The sequence below is a fragment of the Silurus aristotelis genome (genome assembly GCF_946808225.1).
Source record: "Silurus aristotelis genome assembly, chromosome: 6".
NCBI lineage: Eukaryota > Metazoa > Chordata > Actinopteri > Siluriformes > Siluridae > Silurus > Silurus aristotelis.
In genome coordinates this window covers 3280213-3307885 of record NC_139579.1, presented here as the reverse complement: position 1 = coordinate 3307885, position 27673 = coordinate 3280213, and the positions used below count along the sequence as shown (strand labels likewise).

The window sequence follows — 27673 nt, the reverse complement described above, 5'->3', positions numbered from 1 at the left end:
TCCAGAAATCACAATGTATGATTTTTGTAACTATTTATTTGTAAGATACAGCTGCAAATAAGTATTTGAACACCTGAGAAAGTCAATGTTAATATTTGGTACAGGAGCCTTTGTTTGCAATTACAGAGGTCAAACGTTTCCTGTAGTTTTTCACCAGGTTTGCACACACTGCAGGAGGGATTTTGGCCCACTCCTCCACACAGATCTTCTCTAGATCAGTCAGGTTTCTGGCCTGTCGCTGAGAAACACAGAGTTTGAGCTCCCTCCAAAGATTCTCTATTGGGTTTAGGTCTGGAGACTGGCTAGGCCACGCCAGAACCTTGATATGCTTCTTACAGAGCCACTCCTTGGTTATCCTGGCTGTGTGCTTCGGGTCATTGTCATGTTGGAAGACCCAGCCTCGACCCATCTTCAATGCTCTAATTGAGGGATGGAGGTTGTTCCCCAAAATCTCGCAATACATGGCCCCGGTCATCCTCTCCTTAATACAGTGAGTCTCCCTGTCCCATGTGCAGAAAAACACCCCCAAAGCATGATGCTACCACCCCCATGCTTCACAGTAGGGATGGTGTTTTTGGGATGGTACTCTTCATTCTTCTTCCTCCAAACACGTTTAGTTGAATTATGACCCAAAACTTCTATTTTGGTCTCATCTGACCACATGACTTTCTCCCATGACTCCTCTGGATCATCCAAATGGTCATTGGTAAACTTAAGGCGTGCCTGGACATGTGCTGGTTGAAGCAGGGGAACCTTCCGTGCCATGCATGATTTCAAACCATGACGTCTTAGTGTATTACCACCAGTAACCTTGGAAACGGTGGTCCCAGCTCTTTTCAGGTCATTGACCAGCTCCTCCCGGGTAGTTCTGGGCTGATTTCTCACCTTCCAGCAGCACTTTTATGGACTGATCATTGAAAGAGTGGTAGATGGTAACCCTGGTAAAAGATTATAGCTATAACTATAGTATTAAGCCAGTGGTCTATTTAAATACTAAACACTGATTTACATTTTTAATTAAAGGTTTTTTTTTTTTAATAATTGAGAATATTCATGTTTTGAAGAAACATATTTTTATCATACTGGTCTATATTAATGCCAGTGAATCCCCTTGGCCCACACTAGAACCTGGGCTCAGGACTATTTTTACATGTGATAGTATATAATTTAAACTTGGGGCCTATAATTATAAGCAATCATAAATCGGTGTTATATATGCATGTTTTCAGAGTAATGTGTGAAAAATACTCATCACTAATAATAGACTTACATCATGCAGAGTGTCCGTTGAACCATTCCATTTCCAATTATAAATAGTGACAGTGACTACAACATTTCCTGTTCTACAACATTATACCGTTTAAACAGCATGGTGAAGCATGGCCGTGGAGATGGAAAAAAAGCATCATTATTCAAAAGGTAGAATCTCAAACTTTTCAATAAAAATTTTGATTATATTAAATATGACACATTTTCCTGAACAGGTAAATGACAAGAAATTTCTCATTCTTAGAAACAAAATCCGAGGATGGTGATTATATGAACTGGTCTCCAAAACACAAAACATTCTCCAGTACGTCTTCTTATGATAATAATCAAATGTATACTTGTTTTATTTGTTATTAATTTGTATGGTTATTCCTTGTTATAGTAACTATAAATAGCCATTCACTCATTTTATTTTCCAGGATAATGAAATAACTAAGCCTTTTATCTCAGGTTTCTCTGACTGCGAAATAAACATCATATCTGCTCTCGGTCTCCTGCTGATGCTTGGTGTTTTATTAGCACTCTGTGTTATTGGGATCTTATGTGAGTATTGCTTGATGTTAAGGAAATTAAGGGTCTCATTTAAAGCGAGTGCCTTAAAAAACATATCCCCTGTATATCCCCTTGTTGCCTACATTTATTTACAATTATATATATTTAAAAAAAAATAACAGTTTTTGCTGTAAAACAGATGCTAAATTAAGTGGAGATTGTATGTTATATATAGCACATACAATACATTTAGCTATGATGCAAATTAGCGACATTTGGAATAATTAGGCATAATGGTAATTAAACAAAGATTTCAATTTCAGGTATAAAAGGGGATAAAATGCTATTAAAGACATTCAATGTAAGTTGTTCAGAGACAGAACCAATGAGAAGGTTTTAATTTTTAAGCACAAGCAAGTACTGCAGCAAAACAATACACAAAATGTAATTGCAATTCATTATATATACTTTATTATATTATTGTATCTACTATTCATTTATTCATTCAGTCAAAAAATAAATATTGTAATAAAATATGTGTGTATGCGATGTAACTTAAACAGCTACACAGTTACAAGAATATAATTAGATATGTGAGGCTTTGGGAGTCTTGGACCCTCCTAGAGTTCTGGTGCGCACCGAACATCATTTTAACTCAGTTGTTTAGAATCTTATCTACTAAGTTACTTATTTGCATGACAGCATTGAGAACCCACATGACAAGCACAGTTACACTAATATTAAACACACATTTCTCTTTTGGTTTAACTCTGGTGGTTTTGTTTAACAGATCACAATAAGAGATTTTCCTTTGAGATATTACGTAAGCAATATGAGAATGCCACAGCCACAGTGATGATGCAAGAACTTACATTCAAGAGTAAGTTTCTTCAAATTTGACCTGCTTGCCATTAGTTCTCATTCCTTTCACCTGTGTCTGATTAGCCTGGGAATGTGGCACAAGTGACAGGTTTATTCTCATTATCAAAACCTATTTTGCATTTAGAGATGGAAACACTGTATGAAGCATTGAAGGTGAAGCATCAGCAAGTTCAGGAAGATCTTTCGGCATGCAAAGGTAACACATTAAAAACTAGATGTAATGTTATGTTTCTTTGAATATACATACATTTCTGACAATTTCATAGCAAATTCTAACTGTTCCTTAAACTTATCTTGTCATAAGCAAATCAAAACAGTGGACGATGTGAGAAAGGATGGAAGTATTTTGGTTTGAAGTGTTACTACTTCTCTACTTCTAAAGTGAAGTGGACTCAGAGTAGAGATGAGTGTGTGGGAAAAGGAGGCCACCTGGTGATTATAACCAGTCAAACTAAACAGGTGAGTGTAGTGAATTAATCTACTGCTGCCAAATTCCTTCTGTGGGTTACAGGTGTAAGCTTGTGCGTGATGATGTTTTCTATATTAGGATTTTTTATCTTTACAAATTCAAAAAACACACTGGATTGGTTTGAATGACTTGGAAACTGAGGGAAAGTGGATTTGGGTGAACAACCAGCTTTTACAGGAGACCGGTGTAACGTATGGACATTGTTCACTCACATACAAATTCCTGTGTAATATAAATAAACTGTACAGCAGACTGATTACAGTCTTTTTTTTTATCTATAAAGGTTCTGGTATCGCTCCCCAGAGGGAATAGATGAACCTGATAACTGGAAAAAAGAGGATCCTACTGGAGAGAACTGTGTTGCTCTGGGGAATGATGATTTTGGTCACACAAATAAATGGTTTGATGCGTCTTGCCGTAAGCAAAAACAATTCATCTGTGAAAAGTAAAATATCTCACAGGCACTTAAGCTATAAATAAATAATTTTGAGAAATATGGATAATGTTCGTTTGTTGAATTTGAACATTTGCTATTTCAAAACAGCTCATTGGCTTCATTGTATGAAAACAAGGAAATTTTTAATTTAGAACGTTCAAATTTGAGGTTAAATGCAAGGTATCTTTGGTTCTATAAAGAATTTTCTTTTTTTCCATTATGCAAAACATTTAATGTTCAAAGGACCGCCCAGTATGCACTTAGCTTTGTCTTGTGCAAATAGGCAAGGGCTTCCCTGAAAAATAAATTTTCTTGATAGAAGCATCTAAAACCTGTATATACCATCAGCATTGATAAAGCCTTACTAAATGTGCAAGCTGCTTTTGAACTGAGCTCTAATAACAAGCCAGATGATCCCAATCCTGCTTAGAGCGGAGGACGTGGTGTGCATGGTTTCCAAAAAGAAAACATTGTTAATGACCACAGAGCAGTTTTCCACTTTGCCTAAGTACATTTCAAGTATCCATTAAGCCAGAGAAGATGGCAGCATTTCGATGGCAGCAGGATGGATCATGTTCACGCATGCCTTTTAGTTTGCACAATAAAGATTTAATCTGGATTTGTGAATGACATAGCAAAATGTTTTCACATAAAATTCTTTCTGGAAGTATAAAAGACCCCATGCAGTGATTTCCATTAGAGAATCATGACTGTTTTACATGCAGTGCCACTTGCAGCCAATATTGATTTTCGCCCTTGTCCCTTGTGCATAGAGATTTCTCCAGATTCTTTCAACTGTTTTTCAATTTTATGTCAAGGAACATTATTCTGAAATTGTTTTAAAATTTAAATACAATTTTCCACAGATTGTTGAAGCTCTTTCATTCTTTACCTCTGAGAGACTCTGCCTCTCTAAGATACGCTATTTATACCCAATCATTTTACTGACCTGTTTTTAATCAACCTCATTAGTTGTAAAATGTTTCTCCAACTGTTTCATTTTAATAACAGTTACTTTTTCCAGACATTTGTTGACCCGTCCCAACTTTTTTATGTTCCATTGTGAATAAAATACAGGATTAGGATATTTGCAAATCATTGCATTCTGTTTTTATATGTTCCACAGTCGCTTTTTTGTAATCAGGGTTGTAAAAAACATTGCTTTAGATTCAGACACTTGAATGTTTTGGCTGATCAGTGAACTGTGTATTTTCTTTCTACAGTACAGTACTTTACTAAATTATATTAAATATATTATAATGATTCTTAGATTTTATGTTTAAAAAATCTTACTGCATTACTAAATAACAGCTCCAAATAAAAGTCACCTAAGCACCACAGCAAAATAGTCTCCAACAGACTCATTTTTTGTGTTGTACAAAGTTTTCTATTTGTCAGCTTTTGTAACGTGGTTCAAGATCATTTTCAGAATGTCAAAGAATGCTTTAACACTTGTGCAGCAGTTACAAACAAGTTATCTAAATCAAATCATGACAAAGGGTTGAGGATCCAACTTAGAGTTCATAACAAATAGTGAAACTAACAAAAAGTAATCTGAGCAGTAAGAAGCTCTTTCTCTTCCCTATTATATTCTTAGACATGAGGTAATTGCTTATATAAAGTAGATCTTCCAGAAGTTAGAATGGCTACGCTCCTTCAGCCTTATGTGGGAATCTGTGAACGGTACATTACCACTGACTGGTACACCATTTAGAGGGCATTATCCTGTACCTCACTAGAGCTTCATCATTGTATTCATCACAGTTCATCACAGTATTCCTGGCCTCAGCTGTGACACTGACCTACAGTATACACAATCTATTTCTAAATATGAGTGATAATTGCACTGCAGTGTGATTAATAAATTGTTATTTTTATGAATCTAAATATAAGGATGCACATGTAGCATTTCCTGATGTAGGCTCTTGTCAGTTTTTGGTTAAAATGTTTATACCCATAAATGCATTTTTTTGTGTTAAACTAGTTTGTTGGGTCATTTCTAATTAAAATGTACCAGTGACACGTCTGACTTCTGCCTACTCTACCAATTGTATTCTAGGTTGTCTGAAGAGTTTCCTTTCCCTTTAGTAGCTTGTAGAGTTTTTGTGGAAAAAAATGAAATTAAAATTGTGAATACCAACCCACTTCCACAGTACTCTATCTTTAGATTAAACCTCAATAAGATAATCAGTTAATATATGACTATACATGTACAGTGGTGTGAAAAAGTGTTTCTGATTTCTTATTGTTTGTCACATTTAATGTTTCAGATCATTAAACTAATTTACATATTAGTAAAAAATAACACAAGTGAACACAACATGCAGTTTTCAAATGAAGGTTTTTATTATTGAGGGAAAACAAAATCCAAAACTACATGGCTCTGTGTGAAAAAGTATTTGTACCTGAGTTTAATTTCTCTAGCCACACCCAGGCTTGATTACTGCCACACCTGTTCACAATCAAGAAATATCTTAAATAGGACCTGCCTGACAAAGTGAAGGAGACCAAAAGATCCTCAAAATCTAGACATAATGCCGGGATCCAAAGAAATTCAGAAACAAATGAGAAAGAAAGTAACTGAGATCTATCAGTCTGAAAAAGGTTATAAAGACATTTCAAAAGCTTTGGGACTCCAGCGAACCACAGTGAGAGCCAGTATTCACAAATAGCAAAAACATGGAACAGTGGAGAACCTTCCCAGGCATGTCCGGCTGACCAAAATTACCCCAAGAGCACAGCGACGACTCATCCAAGAGGTCACAAAATACCCCACAACAACATCCAAAGAACTGCAGGCCTCACTTGCCTCAGTTAAGGTCAGTGATCGTGACTCCACCATAAGAAAGAGATGGCAAAAATGGTCTGCATGGCAGTTCCAAGATGAAAACCACTGCTGAGCAAAAAGAACAATTAAGGCTCGTCTCAGTTTTGCCAGAAAACATCTTGATTATTCCCAAGACTTTTGGGAAAATACTCTGTGGACTGACAAAACAAAAGCTGAACTTTTTGGAAGGTGTGTGTCCCAGTACGTCTGGCTTAATGTGTCTGAATTACAACAATTCTGCATAGATGAGTGGAGCAAAATTTCTCCACAGCGCTGTAACAGACTCACTGCAAGTTATCACAAACGCTTGATTGCAGTTGTTGTTGCTCAGGGTGGCTCAACCAGTTATTAGGTTTATGGGCAAAGACTTTTTCACACAGGGCCATTTAGTTTTGGATTTTGTTTTCCCTCAATAATAAAAACCTTCATTTAAAAACTGCATGTTGTGTTCACTTGTGTTATATTTTACTAATATTTAAATTAGTTTAATTATCTGAAACATTGTTTCAAGTGTGACAAACATGCAAAACAATAAAAAATCAGGAAGGGGCAAACACTTTTTCACACCACTGTATATATAACGCCTTTTTATGATTGCTCACATTGTGGCAGTGGAACATCTCGTTCCATTTCTAATTATAAATAGTGACAATGACTACAACATTTCCTGTTCAACGACATTAGACCGTTTAAACAGCGTGGTGAAGCATGCCCGTGAAGATGGAAAAAAGCATCATTATTCAAAAGGTAAAATCAAAAAACTTTTCAATAAATATTTGTATTATATTTTATGGTTTGAATTACACATTTTTCCAATCAGGTAAATGACAAGTAATTTATCATTCTTAGAAACAAGAACCGAGGATGGTGATTATATGAACTTTCGTCCAAAACACAAAACATGCATACTTGTTTTTTTTTTTATTGATTTTTTATAGTTATTCCATATTATAACTATAAAATTACAGGGTTATTTATTTTTCAGGATATTGACATAATGAAATAACTAAGCCTTTTATTTCAGGTATTTCTGACCGCAAAATAAACATCATATCTGCTCTAGGTCTCCTGCTGATGCTTGGTGCTTTATCCGCACTCTGTGTTATTGGGATCGTTTGTGAGTTTTGCTTGATGTTCTGACTCAAGAAAATTAAGTGTTTTATCTAAAGCGAGTGCATCAAAAGACTATACAATTGTGTCCTAGTTCTTTTGTCCATATAATGTATAAAAGGCTTTTAAAGACATCAAATATAGGTTGTTCAGAGACAGAACCAATGAGAAGGTTTTATTTTTAAGCACTATTTTTAGCAAGTACTGCAGCAAAACAAAACACAAAATGTAAGTGCAGTTAATTTGTTGTAATTTTTTAAAATAAGTTATTATATTATTGCATTTAATATTCATTTATTCCATCAATAAATACATGTTTTAATGAAATATGTGTGTGATGCTACTTAAACAGCTACACAGTTACACGAATATAATTAGATATATGAGGTTTTGAAAGTCTTGGACCCTCCTAGAGTTCTGGTGCGCACCGAACATCATTTCCTGTCAGTTGTTTAGAATCTTATCTACTAACCTACATATATACATGACAGCATTGAGAACCCACATGACAAGCACAGTTGCGCTTACATTAAACACACATTTCTCTTTTGATTTAACTCTGGTGTTCTTGCTTTACAGATCACAATAAGAGATTTTCCTTTGAGATATTACGTAAGCAATATGAGAATGCCACAGCCACAGTGATGATGCAAGAACCTACAGTCAAGAGTAAGTTTTTTCAAATTTGACCTGCTTGCCATTGGTGCTCATTGCTTTCACCTGTGTCTGATTAGCCTGGGAATGTGGCACAAGTGACAGGTTTATTCTCATTATCAAAACCTATTTTGCATTTAGAGATGGAAACACTGTATGAAGCATTGATGGTGAAGCATCAGCAAGTTCAGGAAGATCTTTTGGCATGCAAAGGTAGGACCCCCACACTTCATTCATTGTGAATGTGTTGAAAACATAATTCATGACAAATTCATAGCAAAAAAACAAATAATAATGGCCAAATTCTCACTATTTCATGATCTCATCTTGTCATAAGCAACTCAAAACAGAGGACCATGTGAGAATGGATGGAAGTATTTTGGTTTGAACTGTTACTACTTCTCCACTTCTAAATTAAACTGGACTCGGAGTAGAGATGAGTGTGTAGAGAAAGGAGGCCACCTAGTGATTATAACCAGCAAAGCTGAACAGGTGAGTGTAGTGGATCAACTTACTGATGCTGCATTTCATTTGACTTGTTTATGTTACACTTCTAAGTATTGTTTGATGATGTTTTTTGTATTAGGTTAATGTATATTCACAAGTTAAAGAAACACATTGGATTGGCATGAATGACTTGGAGACTGAGGGAAAGTGGATGTGGGTAAACAACCAGCCTTTACAAGAGACTGGTGTAATGTAAGAAGTTCTCAGCATCGGGGGGTCATTTCAAAAATCATATAAAAATGAATTTAATAGCAAACTGATTCCAAATTTTTTTATTTTACCCATGTAGGTTCTGGTTTAGTGCACCAGAGGGTCCAAATGAGCCTGATAATTGGAAAATGGTGGATCCTTCTGGAGAGAACTGTGTTGCTCTGGAAAATGTGGCTTCCACAAATTATTGGTTTGATGCATCTTGCAGTGAGCTGAAAAATTTCATCTGTGAAAAGGGGAATAACCCTTTTCCCATATTCATGAGGAGGGAAAAATGGTCAAGTGTAAGAATCTGAGCAACTTCCCAGAGGTCAAATAGTAATGGCTAGATCACTGGGTATCCAAATACTGATCTCATTGTCTACTGAGTAGAAAAACAGGAAAGATCTTGATATCTGCTCTTAATGATTGGTGCTTTATCAACTCTCACAGTGCATTTGGAAAGTATTTACATCAATACCCTTGTTGAACATTTTATCGTTCATTTTATTTGATTGCAAAATGGATTAAATTTATTATTTGCCTCAAAATTTTACAAACAATACCTCATAATGACAACATGAAAGATGTTTGTTCAAAATCTTTGCATATTAGTTACCCAATACTGAATTACTCAAAACTTTGTTGAGCACCTCAAGTGTTTTTTAGTTTGATGCTACAAGATTGGCACATATTTTTGGGCAATGTCTCCAGTTCTTCTTTGCGGAACCTATCAGGCTCCATCTGGTTGGATGGGGCGCGTCAGTGCACAGCCATTTTCAGATCTCTCCAGATCAGATGTTTAATCGGGTTGATCAGGTAGTCTTTTAAAATAACACAAAAAATATAATCAGTTCACAGCAGTTCATATCAATGCATATCAATGAACAAACACGTGTGATGCAAACATACAATCAGTCATCGACTTATAAATGATTCTCAATACAAGTAATCTTATTAGTCCACATAAATATTGCTCACTGACATTTACCAATATGAAATATTGTTATCTCACTTATACAGAACATAATGGAACACTGCAAGACCATTAGCATTTATAGTGCTAGCATAAGCTTCATGGAAACAAGGATATATTACACAATGAACCACGTAAATAAGGAATCAAGTAATAAAAACAAGGTTAAAGAACGTGTATAAATATATTTGTGTGGGAAATTGAAGTTCCAGTTCCAAAATTTTCAGGATTGCGGTGCACGCGTTTGGGTCGGCGGCCATCTTGCCATTGTCCCCGCGCCACTCGGTATTTAAGGACACCAAAGCCATTAAATGACTGCCAGTTTATCTTACTGGCTCCTCATGTCCCTTGGATAAATCTTGCCACCCTGCCTGCTCTGGTTCCTGTTTCTGTCCCTGATCTTGTCTCTGATCCCTGTTTCTGGTTTGAACTCTGGACTGTTTCTTGGTTTGTGTTTTTTGTTCTGCCCTGCCTGCCTGATTACCGGTTTGGTCCTTGGGCTGCTTTTTGGTTTGTGTTTTTGCTCTGGCCTATTTTGCTCTGTTTGATAGCTTTTGGATATTTAAACTGTTTTTGGATTTTTTATATTGGTTCCTCCTGCATTGTCTGTCTGCTGGCTCTTGACTTTGGACTGTTTTTTTTAGGTCTCAGTTTTTATCCCCACCTCTTTGCTCCTTATAAAATACCATTTCACCATACCATTGTTGCATCCTGAATTTGGGTCTTCCTTCTAGTCACCATCCCTGACAGTATAATCTGGACCAGCCTTCTGAGAGGCCAACTATTTTGAGTATTCAAATAAATTTTTTTTTTTTTACAAAACCAATATGACAGAAAATTGAATCAAGTTTATTAAATTCAGGTTTAATGTTTAATACATTAGGTGGAAGCTCCATATTAACAAACCCCTTTACACACTACACAACACCGGATACAACAAGCCTACAAGTGATAATAATAGCAGTGACACGTCTGACTTCCCGTTTGCAAATGTAAAGGCAGATGTGAAGCTTTAGTTGGGTCTAAAAACACAACACTTGAGTTTTTATCTGAAAATGGATAGCAGTAAAAAATATCATTCCTCAACAGGTAGATATAGAATATATTCATGCCTTCAGAAATATTGAAACGTATTTCCGATGGTTTAACTCTGGTATATTATATATGAAGAAGAATTATAAAAACAAAAAAAACATTTTCTTCTCCCAACAGAAATGGATGACAAAATTTATGCAAATACACTGGACCTTCATCCAAAGTCCAAGAATTGCACAGGTATGTGTTTTGTTAATTATCTCCACACATGATTTATTATTGGCTAACAAATGTACATCTGTAAAAGTTGATTACAATTTCATTTTGTATTGAAATGTGGATACTGAAAAATGAACATTATAATGTGTATATATTTTTTTAATGTAAGTGAATACGGCTGTTTTGGATTATATTTATGGTACAATTTTTATGGTACAGAGCTGAAAGACGACAAGAAAACAGAAAAGATCTTCATATTTGTTTTTGGTCTCCTTCTAATGCTCGGTGCTTTATCAACTCTCTGTGCTGTAGGGATATTGTGTAAGTATTGATTGTTCTATAGCCTTTTTTATATTTAGTGTATTCACACAATTTTAATGTTACATTTGACATATTATTTGTGTATAATTCTGTGTCATCTTATATATTATGGATTTATTTTTTTTCCCAATTTATTTTAAACCTTTGGAAATCCAGTTGCAAGTTTCAGGATCAGTGTTAAATTCTCAGTAAGATGAAAACTTGAGAAAATCTTTCTTTCCTAATGAGCATTTCTTACTGTATCAAAGCAGACTATTGTCGAATGCTGACATCCTAGCATTCAAATATACATTGCATACATGAATTATTATTATTATTATTAATAATCTTTTATTCATTTAACCCTGGGTATTCAATAGATCACAATAAAGAAGTGTTGTATGAGATATTAAGCGAGAAGAATGCTAATATTACAGCAACATTGATGCTGCAAGAACATGAAGCAAATGGTAGGTTATTTCAAAGAATTTCCTATTTTCTTTAGTAGCTTGTATAGTTCTACAGATTATTTGGGTTAAAACGATTGTTCAACAGCTTTGATGTCTTCAGTTTCTTTTGCAACTGCTTCTACATCTTTTGTGAAAGCATCACCAAATCTAGCACACACTATCTTCAAAATAAAAAAGCCTCACAAAATGTAATAATTTTAAATGCTCCACAATCAGAATGTCTTTGGGATATAAATTTGGAAGATAACATGTAAGTGTCATTCTGCAACGCTGAGCTTAAATTTAGCACAAAAGCAATGTTGGTTTTGAGGTGGCCAGCAAATTCACCAACTGATATTTTAAAACAATTTGCCTCTGAAACAAAAATAACATGCAACCTAGATCCTCATGTGCATTTTCTTTAATTAGGCCAAAGAATCGAACTGCAAAGCCACTAAACAAGATGCAACCTGTATTAGTTCATTCTCAAGTTTCATCACCAGTGCGACACTTTACAGTGAGAGGGGGGTTAGTAGACACGAGGCAGGCTTTAAAAAACTCATGTTTTTATGAACTATGGTAATTTTTCACTGATGCTTTTTAGTGTTATTACAAACAATTTATCATTATTATATTTTTGTCATTTTCCATATTGAAAAACATATTTTTTTGATTTAGAGACAGGAAGGCAGTATGAAGCACAGAAGGTGAAGTATCAACAAGTTCAAAAAGAGCTCTCTGAATGCAAAGGTAATACTTCCTAATCACAAATTAACTTCCCCAGTACTTTCATCACCAAATACCCGTCACATAAGACATTTCATTGAAGCCACATTATGGTGTATTTACAAGTTGAACAACAATCTTTAAATACATAAACAAGGCTTCCAGAGGGTTCTTCTTTACCTCTCTCACCAAGGCTCTTCAAACCCTGATCCTCACCATTAGCGAGGCACCAGCCTTAACCCACTGAACCATAGAAGAGATCAGATTGGGAAGCATGTTTAGATGAGGCACAAGCCTTAAAACACTGAGCAACCACTGCTGAAAAGCATGTGTGCTTTTTGGAGGGTTCATACTTTGTTTCATGGCAGCGAAGTAAGAAAGAAGGCATGTAGGACTGGCTTTGAATCCTTATCACCAGCATGGACTATATTAAGGACCATGTTCAGGCACAAGCCTTACCCCACTGAGCTACCACAGAAGTGCTTTTTTTTGGTGGAGTTATCTTTCATTAAAGACCAGGAAATCAAGAAATTAATCCAACACAACGGACAGAATTGAAATGTTTTCAGAGAGGACAAGGTAAAGAAGTTTTATTTACCAACACCAGGAATCAAACTCTCAAACTTATCCTCGTGGGGATACTGACATTAACTCTCTATCTATCTATCTATCTATCTATCTATCTATCTATCTATCTATCTATCTATCTATCTATCTATCTATCTATCTATCTATCTATCTATCTATCTATCTATCTATCTATGATGTGAGGTCCAGTTAACAGCTAAAACAGGTAGCAGTAATAACTACTTTTTACTTAAGTACATGTCAGAGCCAAGACTTCTTTACTTTCACTTAAGTAAACAATTTTAATCAGTACTTCAACTTTTACCCGAGTATTTTGAAACATGAGTATCTGTACTTCTACTTGAGTAAAGGATGTGTATACTTTTAAAACCTCTGGAGGAGAAAGAAAGCAGTCTTTAGGGGGAGCCAGTACTGATAGTCTAGGCTTCAAAAATGGCATGGTCAGAGTGACCCAGTGTAGCCTGTTGGATGGCAGAAGAGACACTATTAATTTGTAGTGTAAAAGTAATACATGACGTTCTTCTCTGGGGTCGGGCTTATGATAGATTTTCTATATATGTCGAGTTCATGTGCTTAGATACTGCACCTTTGTTAAAGTCAACAAGGGCAACATCAAATTAGTTTGAATATGTGCGCTTCACACACTGTATCTGCATCTTGGCTTGTGGTGAAATTTAAACACCGACCAGAATGAACAAAGCGAACTTACATGGGAAGTAAAAGGGCTTCAAGTTTATTTTAAAACAGACACAAGATCAGCAGAAGTGCTGTCGAATCACTGTCATGTTGCTGCACCAGCCACTATTAATGTAAAAAAACAAATTCTTGACTTCAATGTCTTGACTGAAAGTACCAAGTGGACAGTTTTTAAAGCTGGAATCCTGCCAGTTGTCCAGTAGCACAAGATCCTGATTTTTTTTACCTCATTTTACCCTATAGCTACAGTTTATTCAATTTAGCTTCCTGTGTCAACCAGTTTGGACAGTAGGCAAACTGGTGTGGGTTTGGTTTGGTGGAAGGTCTCCCATGAGAAAAGCACAGAGCACTCAAAAATCCGTGTTTATAATGGGGATGTGTGCAAAAGGGTGGAATTTGGTATATATCATGTATTAGACCAATCTGGAGAAAATAATTGTGTAGGTACCAAACAGTATGCCCACAAAAGGTCAATAAATATAATAGCACTGTCAAGACCTTCCGGTTTTGTCGCTTTCCCAGGTCATCTTGCCATTTTTCCCGTACCATCCAGTATTTAAGGACAACAAAACATTAGCTCAGTGCCAGATTATCTTGCGTGCCCATGAGAATACTCTTGCCACCCTGCCTGACCCTTGACCCCTGCTCCTGCTGGTTTGGAACCTTGACTGTTTTTGGTTTGTGTTTATGATCTGTCATTCTAATGCTCAGCTGCAGTGTATGAATTTTGGACTGTTGTTGATTGATGATTCTACATCTCCCTGCTGAGCTCTGTTTTCCTGATTTTTTTTTTTTTTAGTCCCATCATAAAAAAAATATTTTCTTTTATTTCAGTGACAGAAAACCTTTATGAAAAGCTGAAGATGAAGTATCATCAAGTTCATGAACAAATTCTCTCTGCATGCAAAGGTCAGGCTTTTTAACTGCACTACCCCCATCATAGGAAAAGCCCTCACACAATCTTAGCATTGCTAAACAATTCATATTTAATATTTATTGTTTTTAATGGTTCAGTGATTTGTGCATGTTAGCCTTATTTCTTGTTTGTCTTTTTTTGCAACTGTTCTTGAAAAAGAAAATCTAAGTTATAAACTTTGTGAGAAAGGATGGAAGTCTCTTGGTTTGAAATGCTACTACTTCTCCACTTCTGAACTAAACTGGACCCAGAGTCGAGATGACTGTGTGAAGAAAGGAGGCCACCTTGTGATTATAACCACCCGAGCTGAACAGGTGAGTGTAGTGGATCACTCTTAAGCTGGTTTTCCTTCCACTTATGTTGGGTACAGGTGTAAGCTGTGTGTGATGATGTTTCCTACATTAGGATTGTTTATCTTCGCAACTTCAAATTACACACTGGATTGGCCTGAATGACTTGGAGACTGAGGGAAAGTGGATGTGGGTGAACAACCAGTCCTTGAATGAGACGGGTGTAACGTAAGGACAGTTTTTGCTAACATAACATATAACATATAGAATGTATAGCAAACTAATTATTGTTTTTTTTTTTACACAATTTTGAAGGTTCTGGTTTAGTGCACCAAAGGGACAAAATGAACCCGATAACTGGACAGTGCAAGACCCTTCTGGAGAGAACTGTGCTGCTCTGGGGAATGGAAATCGTAACACACATAGATGGTTTGATGCTTCATGTAAAACACTTAAAAAGTACATTTGTGAAAGCTAAACAACTTCTCTTTTCACATGGAAACGTTTTTTTAAATTTTTTTTTTTTTAAATAATTTTGTTTGTCTAAATCTAAAGATTTGATTTAAATTTGAATTTACATGTGGGTTGTGTTTATAAAATATTTACAAACTGCTTTATTCTTTCATTTCTAAGATAGCACTGTATTAGATAATTAGAAAATTGTGTCACGATGTTAAACTGTAGAGTACTTGGAGCGATGAAAACTTCGTTATTCCCGCATTTGGAGTAACCTCAGAGCATGAAAGCATTGAAAGATTTCTCCTTAAAATGTCACCCATGTCTGTATAAATATGAAATATGGTGTTTTTATTTTAAATTGGCTTAAACTAGATGAGTCATCTGTAAATACTAATGCTATGTACATTTACTGATATAGCAGTGTGCATTATACAATATGTTGGCTAAACTGGATTTAATTTTGAATAAATAAACCATTAAAATATTTTTGGCCTGAAATTATGACGTGTGTGTTGTTTTTTATAGTTGATCATTTGTATTGTGCAAGTGTTTTAGTTTCAGTACCGTATCTGGTTGATGCATCAGCTATATATGGTTAAAATGACAATGAAAGCTTCTTGACTTGTTTGTCACATGGGTTAATAATTTTGGTAATTGTTTATTGAATTTAAATGTTCAAAAGTTTAGCAAGATATGTTGTGTGAAATCATCCTTACTTGTCATCTATTGCTGAGGCAGGGGTCTTTTTAAGTGCTGCATCATTGGAGTTGCAGATATAACTTGAACCTGGAGTAATGTAAGGCCTGGCTTGAGGAATCATGTTTTATTTTATATCATGTGGACAAGCAGGTTTATATGCATTGCTTACATGGGTTCAGCTGGAAAACCTTGGATCTTAGCACACAGGTGGACACGTTTGAAAAACATGAAAAAGTGTTGTGTTAAAAAGTTAAGGGACGTTTTTCCCACCTCTCAATCTAACTAAGCATGAGGACCTACCTTGCCGCTCGTAATGCAATTTGATAAACCTGAATGCGCAATGTTTTCATGAAACCATCAATTGTATACATGAATTTGATGTTCACTTTTATTACTTTATGCATGCATTTAACACTGGGTTTTCTTGTACAGATCACAACAAAGTGGTCTCATATGATATATTTAGTGAGATGAATGCTAATATTACAGCAACATTGATGAGAAAAGAACACAAAGCCAAAAGTAAGTGGTTTCTACACACTTCCTGTTTTCAGCAGTAGTTTGCAGTGGCACAGTATATTTCCATTATCAACTCAATGTGTGACAGTTTCGAAGTCACCAAAAATAAGATAATATCATTATAAAGATAATGACTTCTGTTAATATTAGGACGACATTTGGCACACTGATTAGGAGAGGGACTAAGGAACATTCCAAGTGCTGCAAATTGTATAGTATCACCAGTGAGTCAAATCTGTGACCAGTTTGGGAGTACAATTGTTCTGCTAACTTTTATCTAACTTTAAAACTCAAAGATCTTTGAATTTTTTGTAATGAGATGACTGAATATGACTTCAAAGTCACCAAGTAAGATGTGAGGCTGCATAGAGTTTTAGCAACTTGTTTAAACCCCCCCCCCCATCACAACCCTTATACCATAACTCACATGCAGAGTTAATTTCTACAAATGTATATAATACAAAATAATAATAGAATATACAAATAGAATATATAGCAAACTAATTACAGACTCTTTTTTTGTTTGTTTGTTTTTAGAAATGAAGGTTCTGGTTTAATGCACTAAAGGGACCAAATGAGCCTGACAACTGGGAAAAAAAGAGGAAGTAAGTGGTTACATAAATAAATGATTTGGTGCATCCTGCTAAAACAGTTCATCTGTGAAAAGGGAAATATCGTAATAAAATAAAACATTTTGGATTCCAAACCGAAAAGCTTTTGATTGTTATCTAAGCTCTGTAAATCTCTAAACCATTAGACATTTGTATGAGAGCTCCTGTGTTGCTTCTCTCCTGCTGCCTTCAGTGTGAATTATTTGACAATCATTAATCACCTTTGTTTATTTCCTCGAAGCCTGAGGTGAAGCCTTGGAGATGTTATTGACTCCCTCAAGGTCACTTATTCGTTCTGCCGAGTTGTGAAAATTGCTGGTAATTCCATCTTTACACATGATCAGGTCGCATTGCATTAGTTCTACTGGATGTTTTTAAAATCATCTTGATGCCTGAAAATCATTGTAAGGCCACTGATCTCAAGTCTTCCTGGATTATTAAACAGCACCACAGCATACAAATCTCCAAAAGAGACAAACATTTGTGTAGTGCGGCATGTTTTATTTAGATTTTCTGATTGTTCAATAAAATAATTTTTACTAGAAATAATTTCTATGACAGGGAAACTAAATATAAATGTTCAATACACTTCAATGGGATTCATTAATCACCATTTACCTAATATAGTTTTTATAAAAAAAAAATGTATGGCAATTATTATACATAATTTATTTTGAGGTTAAACAGTTAGTTGTAAGTGTGATTTATAATTAAAACATTGCAATAAAAATGCCCTTCACACAGTTTTGCTACAACAACCCTGGATGCTACACAGCTACAATATATAACAGTGATGAGGCTCATGATTGCTAAAAATAAAACCAGATTATGAGAAATGAGGGGGATGAGCTTCGATTGAGGTGTGAGAATTCTGCTTGCTAGTATAAACGTGTAGTAAAACTTTAGCGTGAAGATCTAATGAGGTTTGGACCCGTAAGCTGCCTATAGTGAGATCAGTTTAACAAAATGGATAAAAGATACCGTTCTCCAACAGGTACATATCTAAAATGTTTATACATGAATTATAAATTAAGAATTTTCTCATTTTACCAAGAACAGGAAATGCAAAAATCATGCACAGATATGTGCTTTTAATTTGAGTTAAAATGTATTTTAGGACTGGATAACAAACGTGTTTATGGTTTTGCTTCATCTGTAAGATTTGATTATTATTTGATTTAGATTTGGATTATTGCTACTGTAAAATTAACATATGAATGTATGATTCCTGTGGGACCCTGCGTTATACCCCAGCTTCCTACATCACTAGGATATGTGAAAAAAGAATTTCATGGTGTTGTAATGTACATGTGTGACAAGTATCTGATCTGATCAGGTGTGTTTGGAAAAACAGGAAAGTTGGGAATCTCTCTATAGGACAACGATTGATAAAATAACCAAGCAGTTTCTTTTAGATATCTCAAAACACACTCAGTTGGAAAAGGATTTTTGATTACATTCACTTGAATTTGGCCAACTGCATAAGATCAACGGTTTTAAATGACATATTATTAAAAAAAAGTATACCTTTAGAGAATGCAGCCGCATCTGGAAAGTGAAATCACTTTTGTTGAGCTGCCCTTTTTTCTAATAATCTGTCTAACAGACTGCAGGCTGGCCACCTCATTACCTTGTCTCCTGTAAAGGGGGTAAGCTATATTGAGCAGCAAGTTAATAGTCAATTCTTAAAGCTAAAATATGTTTTATGACTGGATAACAAGTGGGTTTATAGTTTTGTTTTATTTATAAGATTTGGTTAAGATTTAATTTTGTTTCGGATTATTTATAATGAAATATAAGATGATAATAAACATATGAATGTGTGATTATGTCAATAGGTGAGTGAACGCAGCTATTTTTAATGAGATTCATGGCAAAGTTTCTCAACTCTAGTCCAATCCTTAATAAATCTATATGCATAAATATGAATCATTTAATATTTTTTTAAGTCTGATTGTCTGATTGGGATATCAGATCATGTATGTCTGAAAACAATAAAACTGCATTCTGGAATCTTTCTATAGGACAAAGATGACATAACTAATTCTTTTTCTGATATCTCAGCGAGAACAGAGTTAAAAGAGAAGAATACAAGAAAGATCCTCATATTTGCTCTTTGTCTCTTCCTAATGCTTGGTGCTTTATCAGCACTTTGTGTTATAGGGATCTTTTGTAAGTATGATCTTTATATTTAGTTTTCTCCTCCAACAAACCACAATACAGTGCCTCATTTGATACGTTAAATGTTCTGAATCAAGTGTCATATTATACTATAACAGTATAGATTTTAACCTGTTGCAAGTTACAGAATCTTTTGGTTCATTTTTTACCTGTGGCTTCACATTGTCAAGTAATACCATTAAATACTGTAGGTGTTGCTCTGGCTTCTCTTTTTTCCTCTCTTTTAAAATTAAAAAGATAAAAAATGCAGCTTGTAATGCAACTGAATGCGCAATGTTTTCATGAAAACATCAATTGTATACATGAATTTGAAGTTTACATGTATTACTTTATGCATGCATTTAACACTGTGTGTTCTTGTTCAACAGATCACAACAAAGTGGTCTCATATAATAAATTAAGTGAGATGAATGCTAATATTACAGCAACATTGATGAGAAAAGAACACAAAGCCAAAGGTAAGTGGTTTCTACACGCTTCCTGTTCTCATCAGTAGTTTGCAGTGGCACAGTATATTTCCATTAGCAACTCAGTGTGTCACAGATTTGATGTCACCCCCTCAATGGTGCATCTTCATTTACATTACAGAAATGTGATCTGTTCTTATTTTCTGTAATGGCTTCTGTTAATATTAGGATGAAATTCGACAAACTGATTAGGAGAGGGACTAAGGAACATTCTGATAAAATTTGGACTAAGTGCTGCAAATTGTATAGTGAGTCAAATTTGTGACCAGTTTTGGGAGTACAATTATTCTCTTAACTTTTCTACTTTATCTAACTTTAAAACTTTGAATTTTCTGTAATGAGATGAATGAATATGACAGCAAAGTTGGCAAGTAAGATGTGAGGCTGCATCGAGTTTCAAAGTGTTTATCCACAGACAAAAACTTAGTAAGAATCTTTAAAGCCGAGACAAATTTTATAAAATTAAATTAGTAAAAGTTAGTTGCTGAGTCTGTGGTCAAAGAAATACACAATCAGTAAAATTGCAAATCACCATAAGATGCCTAAAGCCTTATGGTTATAACCATCTGCATGGTTCGGCAGAAATTGTTGGGTATCCGTAAATGTACCAGAAATGCTGCTTGAAGCTTTAATTATATAAAAGCTGTTGGCACCTGAATTTTTTTTTCTGTTGCCTTAGAGACCGAAAGACTATATGAGGCACTGAAGGTGAAGTATCAACAAGTTCAAGAAGCTCTATCTACAAGCAATGGTAAGATCCCCCCTCCCCCCACCACCACCACAACCGCCTTTTACCATTACTTCTTTTATCAGAAATCTCTCACAAAAGACATTATTGAAGTGTTACAATTGTGTGATGAGTGTAGCTATCCCTATATTTAATACTGTTAATGCAGTCAAAGATACATAGATATTTGTCTAAATTGTCAGGTTGGTAACACAAATCGATTTTATGATCAGGTTTCTGTCTGTATATAGATATATGTACAGTGGGGCAAAAAAAGTATTTAGTCAGCCACCAATTGTGCAAGTTCTCAGAAAAGCACATTGTCTGATTTTTAAAGATTTTATTTGCAAATTATGGTGGTTATGTATTTGCTCAATAACAAAAGTTAATCTCAATACTTTGTTATATACCCTTTGTTGGCAATGACAGAGATCAAACGTTTTCTGTAAGTCTCCAAGGTTTTTACACACTGTTACTGGTAGTTTGGACCATTCCTCCATGCAGATCTCCTCTAGAGCAGTGATGTTTTGGGGCTGTCGCTGGACAACACAGATTTTCAACTCCCTCCAAAGATTTTTCTATGGGGTTGAGATCTGGAGACTGGCCCAGCCACGTTTCATCTTCAATGCCCTTGCTGATGGAAGGAGGTTTTTTTCTCAAAATCTCACGACACATGGCCCCATTCATTCTTTCCTTTACACGGATCAGTCGTCCTGGTCCCTTTGCAGAAAAACAGCCCCAAAGCATGATGTTTCCCCCTATGCTTCACAGTAGGTTATGGTGTTTTTTGGATGCAACTCAGCATTCTTTCTCTTCCAAACACAAGTTGAGTTTTTACCAAGAAGTTCTATTTTGGTTTCATCTGACCATATGACATTCTCCCAATCCTCTTCTGGATCATCCAAATGCTCTCTAGCAAACTTCAGACAGGCCTGGACATGTACTGGCTTAAGCAGGGGGACACGTCTGGCACAGCAGGATTTGAGTCCCTGGTGGCGTAGTGTGTTACTGATTGTAGCCTTTGTTACTTTGGTCCCAGCTCTCTGCAGGTCATTCACTAGGTCCCCCCGTGTGGTTCTGGGATTTTTGCTCATCATTCTTGTGATCATTTGACCCCACAGGGTGAGATCTTGCGTGGAGCCCCAGATCGAAGGAGATTATCAGTGGTCTTGTATGTCTTCCATTTTCCAATAATTGCTCCCACAGTTGATTTCTTCACACCAAGCTGCTTACCTATTGCAGATTCAGTCTTCCCAGCCTGTGCAGGTCTACAATTTTGTTTCTGCTGTCCTTTGATATTGGTCTTGGCCATAGTGGAGTTTGGAGTCTGACTGTTTGAGGTTGTGGGCAGGTGTCTTTTATACTGGTAACGAGTTTAAAAAGGTGCCATTAATACAGGTAACAAGTGGAGGACAGAGGAGCCTCTTAAAGAAGAAGTTACAGGTCTGTGAGAGCCAGAAATCTTGCTTTATTGTAGGTGACCAAATACGTATTTTCCACCAATATTTACAATGTAATTTTCGGGATTTTTATTTGTGAAAATTAAAATACAACATGTTCAATTTTAGCTATAAATTGATTTGGGGAAAGTCTGTAACATCTGCTTGTTGTGTCTGAATATTTGGTATTGTAATATTTGGTATGAACTGGCTTTTTGTCTATTAACCAGCTTTAAAAGTTAAATGCAAATTATCCATGCACCATGTTAGCCACGTAGAATCTATTATACTCTGTGTGTTTTTGATCATTATAAATGTCCTAAAAGTTCAATAGACTGATGGTGTGTAAAGAGGTTATGTAAACTTCTGTAAACCTCTACACTATTAGGTGATGAGATTAGGTATGAGATCATAAATGTATGTTTTGCGGCCTTTAGAAATTTCAGCATTTGACAATAATTTGACTATATCGAGTCTCCACTATTTAGTTCCTAACTAAAGGACAGAAAATATGTATGAAGCATTAAAGGTGAATTATCAGCAAGTTCAGAAAGATTCCTCTGTATGCAGAGGTAAGTTTCCTTCCATTACAGACTCCCACACTCCATCCTAGTGCTCGTGTCATCCTGAATTCTTTACACAAAACATTTTTAAGCCTCATCATTTTATATGAAGTGTTGATTTGTTTTTAATAATAAAACACAATAAGATAAATCGATGGATGCTTGTATTTTCTGTAATTGCTTGTTATTTGGAGGACGAGCAACAAAAAAAGTTTTATTGTAATAGGTTATTATTATTATTATTATTATTATTATTATTATTATTATTATTATTATTATTATTATTATTATTATTATAGGTGACTTTGGCTAGGCTTGTCTATGGCAGCTAATAGATCCGTCTGATAAAAATTGTGAAATGTGGCACACTGATTGGAGAGGATCTAAGCAACATTCTATATAAAAATTAGTTTAATTGCTGCCACTGTTATAGGATTTAAACGATATGTAGGAGATGCAACCTGAAGGAGATTGGAGACTGTAAGGTGTTGGCAGGGGACAGTGTAGATAGACAGCATCGGATAGTGGTCTGTAGGATGGTTTTGGAGGTGAAGAAGAAGAGGAGGAGAGTAAAAACTAAAAGAAGAATAAGATGGTGGAAACTGTAGGAGGAAGAGTGTAGTGTGAGATTCGGGAAAGAGGTCACTCTTCCTACTGCAGAAGTGATAAGGGAGACAGCTAGAAAGGTACTTGGTGTGATATCTGGAAATGGAAAGGAAGACAAAGAGACGTGGTGGTGGAATGAGGAAGTGCAGGAAAACATGGAGAAAGAGGTTGGCAAAACAGAATTGGGATCGACGGATTGATGAGAAAAGTAGACAGGAGTACAAGGAGATGCGGAAGCAGGTTAAGAGGGATGTGGTTAAAGCAAAGTAAAAGGCATATGAGGAGCTACTAAGTAGTTTACTAACCTACTAAGGGTATACTAACATGAATAAAATGCTTGTATCTAACTGCCAGTTGTGTCCCTTGTTGTCTGAATTTCGTCCAGTTTTTGGCCTTTATTATTATCATTATCTTTGTCATTGTTGTTCTTTTTCCTGGTTTATTCTCATAATCAAAAAACATTTTTTAGATCAGAATTATTTTCTTGTTTCTTAGAGGCTATGACACTGTATAACGCTTTAAAGCTGGAGAATCAGCAACTTAAGGAAGATCTCTCAGAATGCAAAGGTAAGGAGACCCCCCCCCCCACACACACACACACACACACATTTCTTTGTGTAATACAAAATTCTTTACGGTTTGATAGCATTTAGAAAAAAACAGCCAATGACATGCAATACTATATATCTGAATAAATCATGTCCAAGTTCTCACGTTTTTTGTTTTCTTCACTCATTTCTTGTCATAAGAGAATGAAGACAGTGGACAATGTGAGAAAGGGTGGAAGCCTTTTGGCTTGAAATGTTACTACTTCTCTACTACTAAACTGAACTGGACTCAGAGTAGAGATGAGTGTGTGGAGAAAGGAGGCCACCTGGTGATTATAACCAGCCATACTGAACAGGTGAGTGTAGTAGATCACTCTGCTGCTGCTGATTTCATTCCACTTGTGTGGGTTACAAGTGTAAACTGTGTGTGATGTTTTCTACATTAGGATTTTGTATCTTCACAAATTCGAGTAACACACTGGATTGGTCTGAATGACTTGGAAACTGAGGGAGAGTGGATGTGGGTGAACAACCAACCTTTGAAGGACACAAGTTCATCGTAAGATTAATTACATGCAGCACAAACTTTTGCAAAGTGTTTTTATTTACTGTACTATATTATTATACACTGTACTGTACTATACTATATTATAGCAAACTGATTACAATCTTATTTACCTATAAAGGTTCTGGTTTGCTGAGGGACAAAATGAACCTGATAACTGGGCAAAAGAGAATCCTTCTGGAGAGAACTGTGGCGCTCTGGGAGATGAGAGTGGTAACATAAATAAATGGTTTGATGCTTCTTGCCATAAGCTGAAAGGGTTTATTTGTGAAAATAAAATACTGCATGTACAATTTTAGCTATAAATTGATTTGGGGAAAGTCTGTAACATCTGCTTGTTGTGTCTGAATATTTGGTATTGTAATATTTGGTATGAACTGGCTTTTTGTCTATTAACCAGCTTTAAAAGTTAAATGCAAATTATCCATGCACCATGTTAGCCATGTAGAATCTATTATACTCTGTGTGTTTTTGATCATTATAAATGTCCTAAAAGTTCAATAGACTGATGGTTTGTAAAAAGGTTATGTAAACTTCTGTAAACCTCTACACTATTAGGTGATGGTATGAGATCATAAATGTATGTTTTGCGGCCTTTAGAAATTTCAGCATTTGACAATAATTTGACTATATCGAGTCTCCACTATTTAGTTCTTCGAGGACTGAACTGGATGTTTAGTTCTGCATCTTTCAGCTGAAAAGTTGCTTTAAATTACTATAAAGGAAAAGTAAAAAAAAACTAATAAAACTTATATGGCTTGAAATTATAATGTGTGTGTTATTTATTGTAGATGATAAGTTTTATTCTAGTAGCGGTTTAGCTCCAGGACAAAATACTGGTTTATAGAAACAGATGAAAAAACAGATGCCCAATAAAATTCAGCTTGTCATGTTGGAACAGTTTTGGGTCTCCGAGTTCAAGTGAAGGGAAAATGTATTGCGAAAACACATCCAATGACCTCATATACAATTGTGTACTTCTAGTTTTCTGTTAACAGTTTGGGGAAGAACCACATATCGCTGGAAAACTCACTTGTCCCAATACTCAGAGGTGTAAATGTCACCAATTCCAATATGACTTGATTAAAAGTGTTAGAGTATCTGATTTTAACACAACTTGTGTATTTTACTCATATTGAACATAGGCTCGAAGAATGCTCCAGATCACATGTGTCAAACTCAAGGGCTGCGGGCCACATCCGGCCCGATGCACAATTATATCCGGCCTGCGAGATGATTTTATAAAGATCTATTATTATTGTTTTTAATGTCCCGGCGATATGAACCGCTAATAACACAAACTACAGATCCCATAATGCAGCGCTTTAGCTGCCTTACTGAACGCTAGACTACCTGGGAACATTCAATCAAGTCGAGCTTCTGTTGATGTATTTAACCCTATTGTAAAGTTATTGTGAAGCCCCTCAAAATGGGGAAGAGAAAAGTGGATTCTGAAAACAGAGCCTTTCAAAACCGATGGGATTCTGAGATGTTTACTGACACTGCCGGTAAACACGTGTGTCTTATTTGTGGAGCGAATGTGGCTGTAATTAAGGAATTCAATTTAAGACGGAACTACGAGACAAAACATCAGCAAAATCACAAAGTGAAGCTGGTGTGAAAACAGAGGAGAAATCAGTCACATCAGCTGGTTATATACTGAGGGAGAGTTTCTGAAGAGCTGCATGATGAAGCTGTGAGACGTCTGACGTTTGACTGGAGATATTTTTATGGAGAGCAAAATATTTAAAGTTATTTAAAGATCAAGATTATTTTTTTATAAAAAATGTCATAAGAGCAAAGACATCTGATTGTTTTGATTTGTTGTTATTTGAATGTTTACTTAAAAGCACATTTTTTTATTGATTTGTTCGGGGGGGGGGGTCGTTGCAGCATGTTCATATTTCTAATTATTCATTCATATTTATGTAAAAAAGAAAAAAAAAAAAACATTTCGTTTTAGTGTGTTTAATAAATGTTTATCCTGTTCGGCCCACGACCTAAAGTGTGCTTTGAGTTTTGGCCCCCTGTGCAATTGAAATTGATTTTGACCTCACTGGTTGCAGCCATGTCCTTAACTGATGTAAAACACCTGGGATTTAGCAAGATGCTAATTAGCATTCATGTGCAGTCCTTTTATTTTGTGCAAAAAGACAACTCACATCTAGTATCATTAATTCCATGTAGGAGGCTATATTGCCTCTTCTTCAGAATAAATAAGCCATGACTAATGGTCATTGTCAATTAAAATATAGACTAGTAAAAAGTACATATATGCAATCATAAATGTAGATGAGAAGTGAGAAATATTGCTTATAAAAAGTAGCCAAAATACAGTATGAAGTACATTTTCTCAAATACACACCACTGCCAATACTTTTGTACATGTAGTGTCTATCAGATGAAACATGAATGCTTTAAATAACCTTTAAGGAAAAGGGAATATTAGAAAATGAAATATGGCTTGTAATTGTAACGTGTGTTATGTATTATAGATGATGAGTTTTATTATAGACGTCGTTTAGCTCCATGAAACCAATGCTTTATAGAGAGAGATGATATTATTTGGTTTCTAATAACAGCAGACACTAGACTATTATGAAAAATTACTATTTTTGCTGATCCTCTCTTGAATATTATGTACCATCCTGCTTTAGCATCATCCAGCAAAGATCATGTTCGGTCACATTCAGCTTTCAAAGACTACAGTGTTCAGTGTTCTTTATTAGATCAAACTACAATGCAGTTATTTTCCATTGTTTAAAATGTTCGTTTTGTGTTGATCCTAGAATAATCATCAAAGTCTGTAGTTAGGGTTGGGGTTAGAACTCAATCAGCAGTATTAAAATGGCTGACTGGGTGTTTAAATCTGTGATCTACACTTGATAAATGGGTGAGAGTCTAAATCAGGCTGCACAGCAAATACTTAACCAATATGCACATAAAAACCTGAAAATTACTTCTGTGTGAGCGTTATTCATTTAGACATTTGTGATTTGAAGATCATACAGAATTTTCTGTATTTTCAGGGGCTTTCCAAAACTTTTTTTTTTTAGCTGTTTCAGCATTTCTATTAAAATAATGGGTCTTTAATATCCATTCTGCTGTATTTCATGCATCCTGTTTCTGTAGAAATGTTGAAATATGCAGAACTGTATATCTATTTAGTGGAGTACACTGAAGTGAATTTCTCTTTTTCTCACACACACACACACACACACACACACACACACACACACACACACACACACACACACAC

At 35.4% G+C, this 27673-nt stretch overlaps 3 protein-coding genes across 4 annotated transcripts; all 3 read left to right on the top strand.

The window, feature by feature from the left end:
- Nucleotides 1–1351: 1351 nt before the first annotated feature.
- LOC310727737 (C-type lectin domain family 4 member F-like) lies at nucleotides 1352–9152 on the top strand (the record flags this gene model as incomplete). Its single annotated transcript, XM_083544483.1, has 8 exons — nucleotides 1352–1419; nucleotides 1514–1573; nucleotides 1720–1812; nucleotides 2552–2641; nucleotides 2768–2839; nucleotides 2948–3102; nucleotides 8726–8838; nucleotides 8936–9152. Exons 1-8 carry the CDS (start codon nucleotides 1380–1382, stop codon nucleotides 9150–9152), a joined length of 840 nt encoding a protein of 279 aa, XP_083400609.1. The 5' UTR covers nucleotides 1352–1379.
- Nucleotides 9153–9501: 349 nt separating this feature from the next.
- On the top strand, nucleotides 9502–15979 carry LOC310727679 (uncharacterized protein). 2 transcript variants are annotated; one of them, XM_083544412.1, is made up of 10 exons: nucleotides 9502–9654; nucleotides 10814–10900; nucleotides 11024–11086; nucleotides 11285–11386; nucleotides 11746–11835; nucleotides 12493–12564; nucleotides 14659–14733; nucleotides 14900–15054; nucleotides 15146–15258; nucleotides 15346–15979. In XM_083544412.1, exons 2-10 carry the CDS (start codon nucleotides 10867–10869, stop codon nucleotides 15506–15508), a joined length of 867 nt encoding a protein of 288 aa, XP_083400538.1. In that variant the 5' UTR covers nucleotides 9502–9654; nucleotides 10814–10866; the 3' UTR covers nucleotides 15509–15979. The 2 variants fall into 2 exon arrangements, with proteins under 2 accessions (XP_083400538.1, XP_083400539.1); XM_083544413.1 differs by lacking the exon at nucleotides 9502–9654 and adding an exon at nucleotides 10458–10601.
- A 2191-nt stretch (nucleotides 15980–18170) lies between these two features.
- Nucleotides 18171–25074, top strand: LOC310727686 (C-type lectin domain family 6 member A-like). The gene is made up of 7 exons (XM_083544428.1): nucleotides 18171–18312; nucleotides 19383–19490; nucleotides 19868–19957; nucleotides 20646–20717; nucleotides 24051–24205; nucleotides 24296–24408; nucleotides 24536–25074. The coding sequence occupies exons 1-7, from the start codon at nucleotides 18285–18287 to the stop codon at nucleotides 24711–24713; spliced, it is 744 nt and encodes a 247-aa protein (XP_083400554.1). The 5' UTR covers nucleotides 18171–18284; the 3' UTR covers nucleotides 24714–25074.
- Nucleotides 25075–27673: the final 2599 nt, after the last annotated feature.

Excerpts from the sequence above, each read along its gene's own strand:
- LOC310727679 (XM_083544412.1), top strand. The coding sequence starts at position 10,867 with ATGGATAGCAGTAAAAAATATCATTCCTCAACAG. Across the intron at positions 11,836-12,492 it reads GCAAGAACATGAAGCAAATG|AGACAGGAAGGCAGTATGAA; the intron begins GTAGGTTATTTC and ends TTTTTGATTTAG. Across the intron at positions 12,565-14,658 it reads AGAGCTCTCTGAATGCAAAG|TGACAGAAAACCTTTATGAA; the intron begins GTAATACTTCCT and ends CTTTTATTTCAG.
- LOC310727686 (XM_083544428.1), top strand. The coding sequence starts at position 18,285 with ATGGATAAAAGATACCGTTCTCCAACAG. Across the intron at positions 19,958-20,645 it reads AAAAGAACACAAAGCCAAAG|AGACCGAAAGACTATATGAG; the intron begins GTAAGTGGTTTC and ends CTGTTGCCTTAG. Across the intron at positions 24,206-24,295 it reads TAACCAGCCATACTGAACAG|GATTTTGTATCTTCACAAAT; the intron begins GTGAGTGTAGTA and ends TTTCTACATTAG.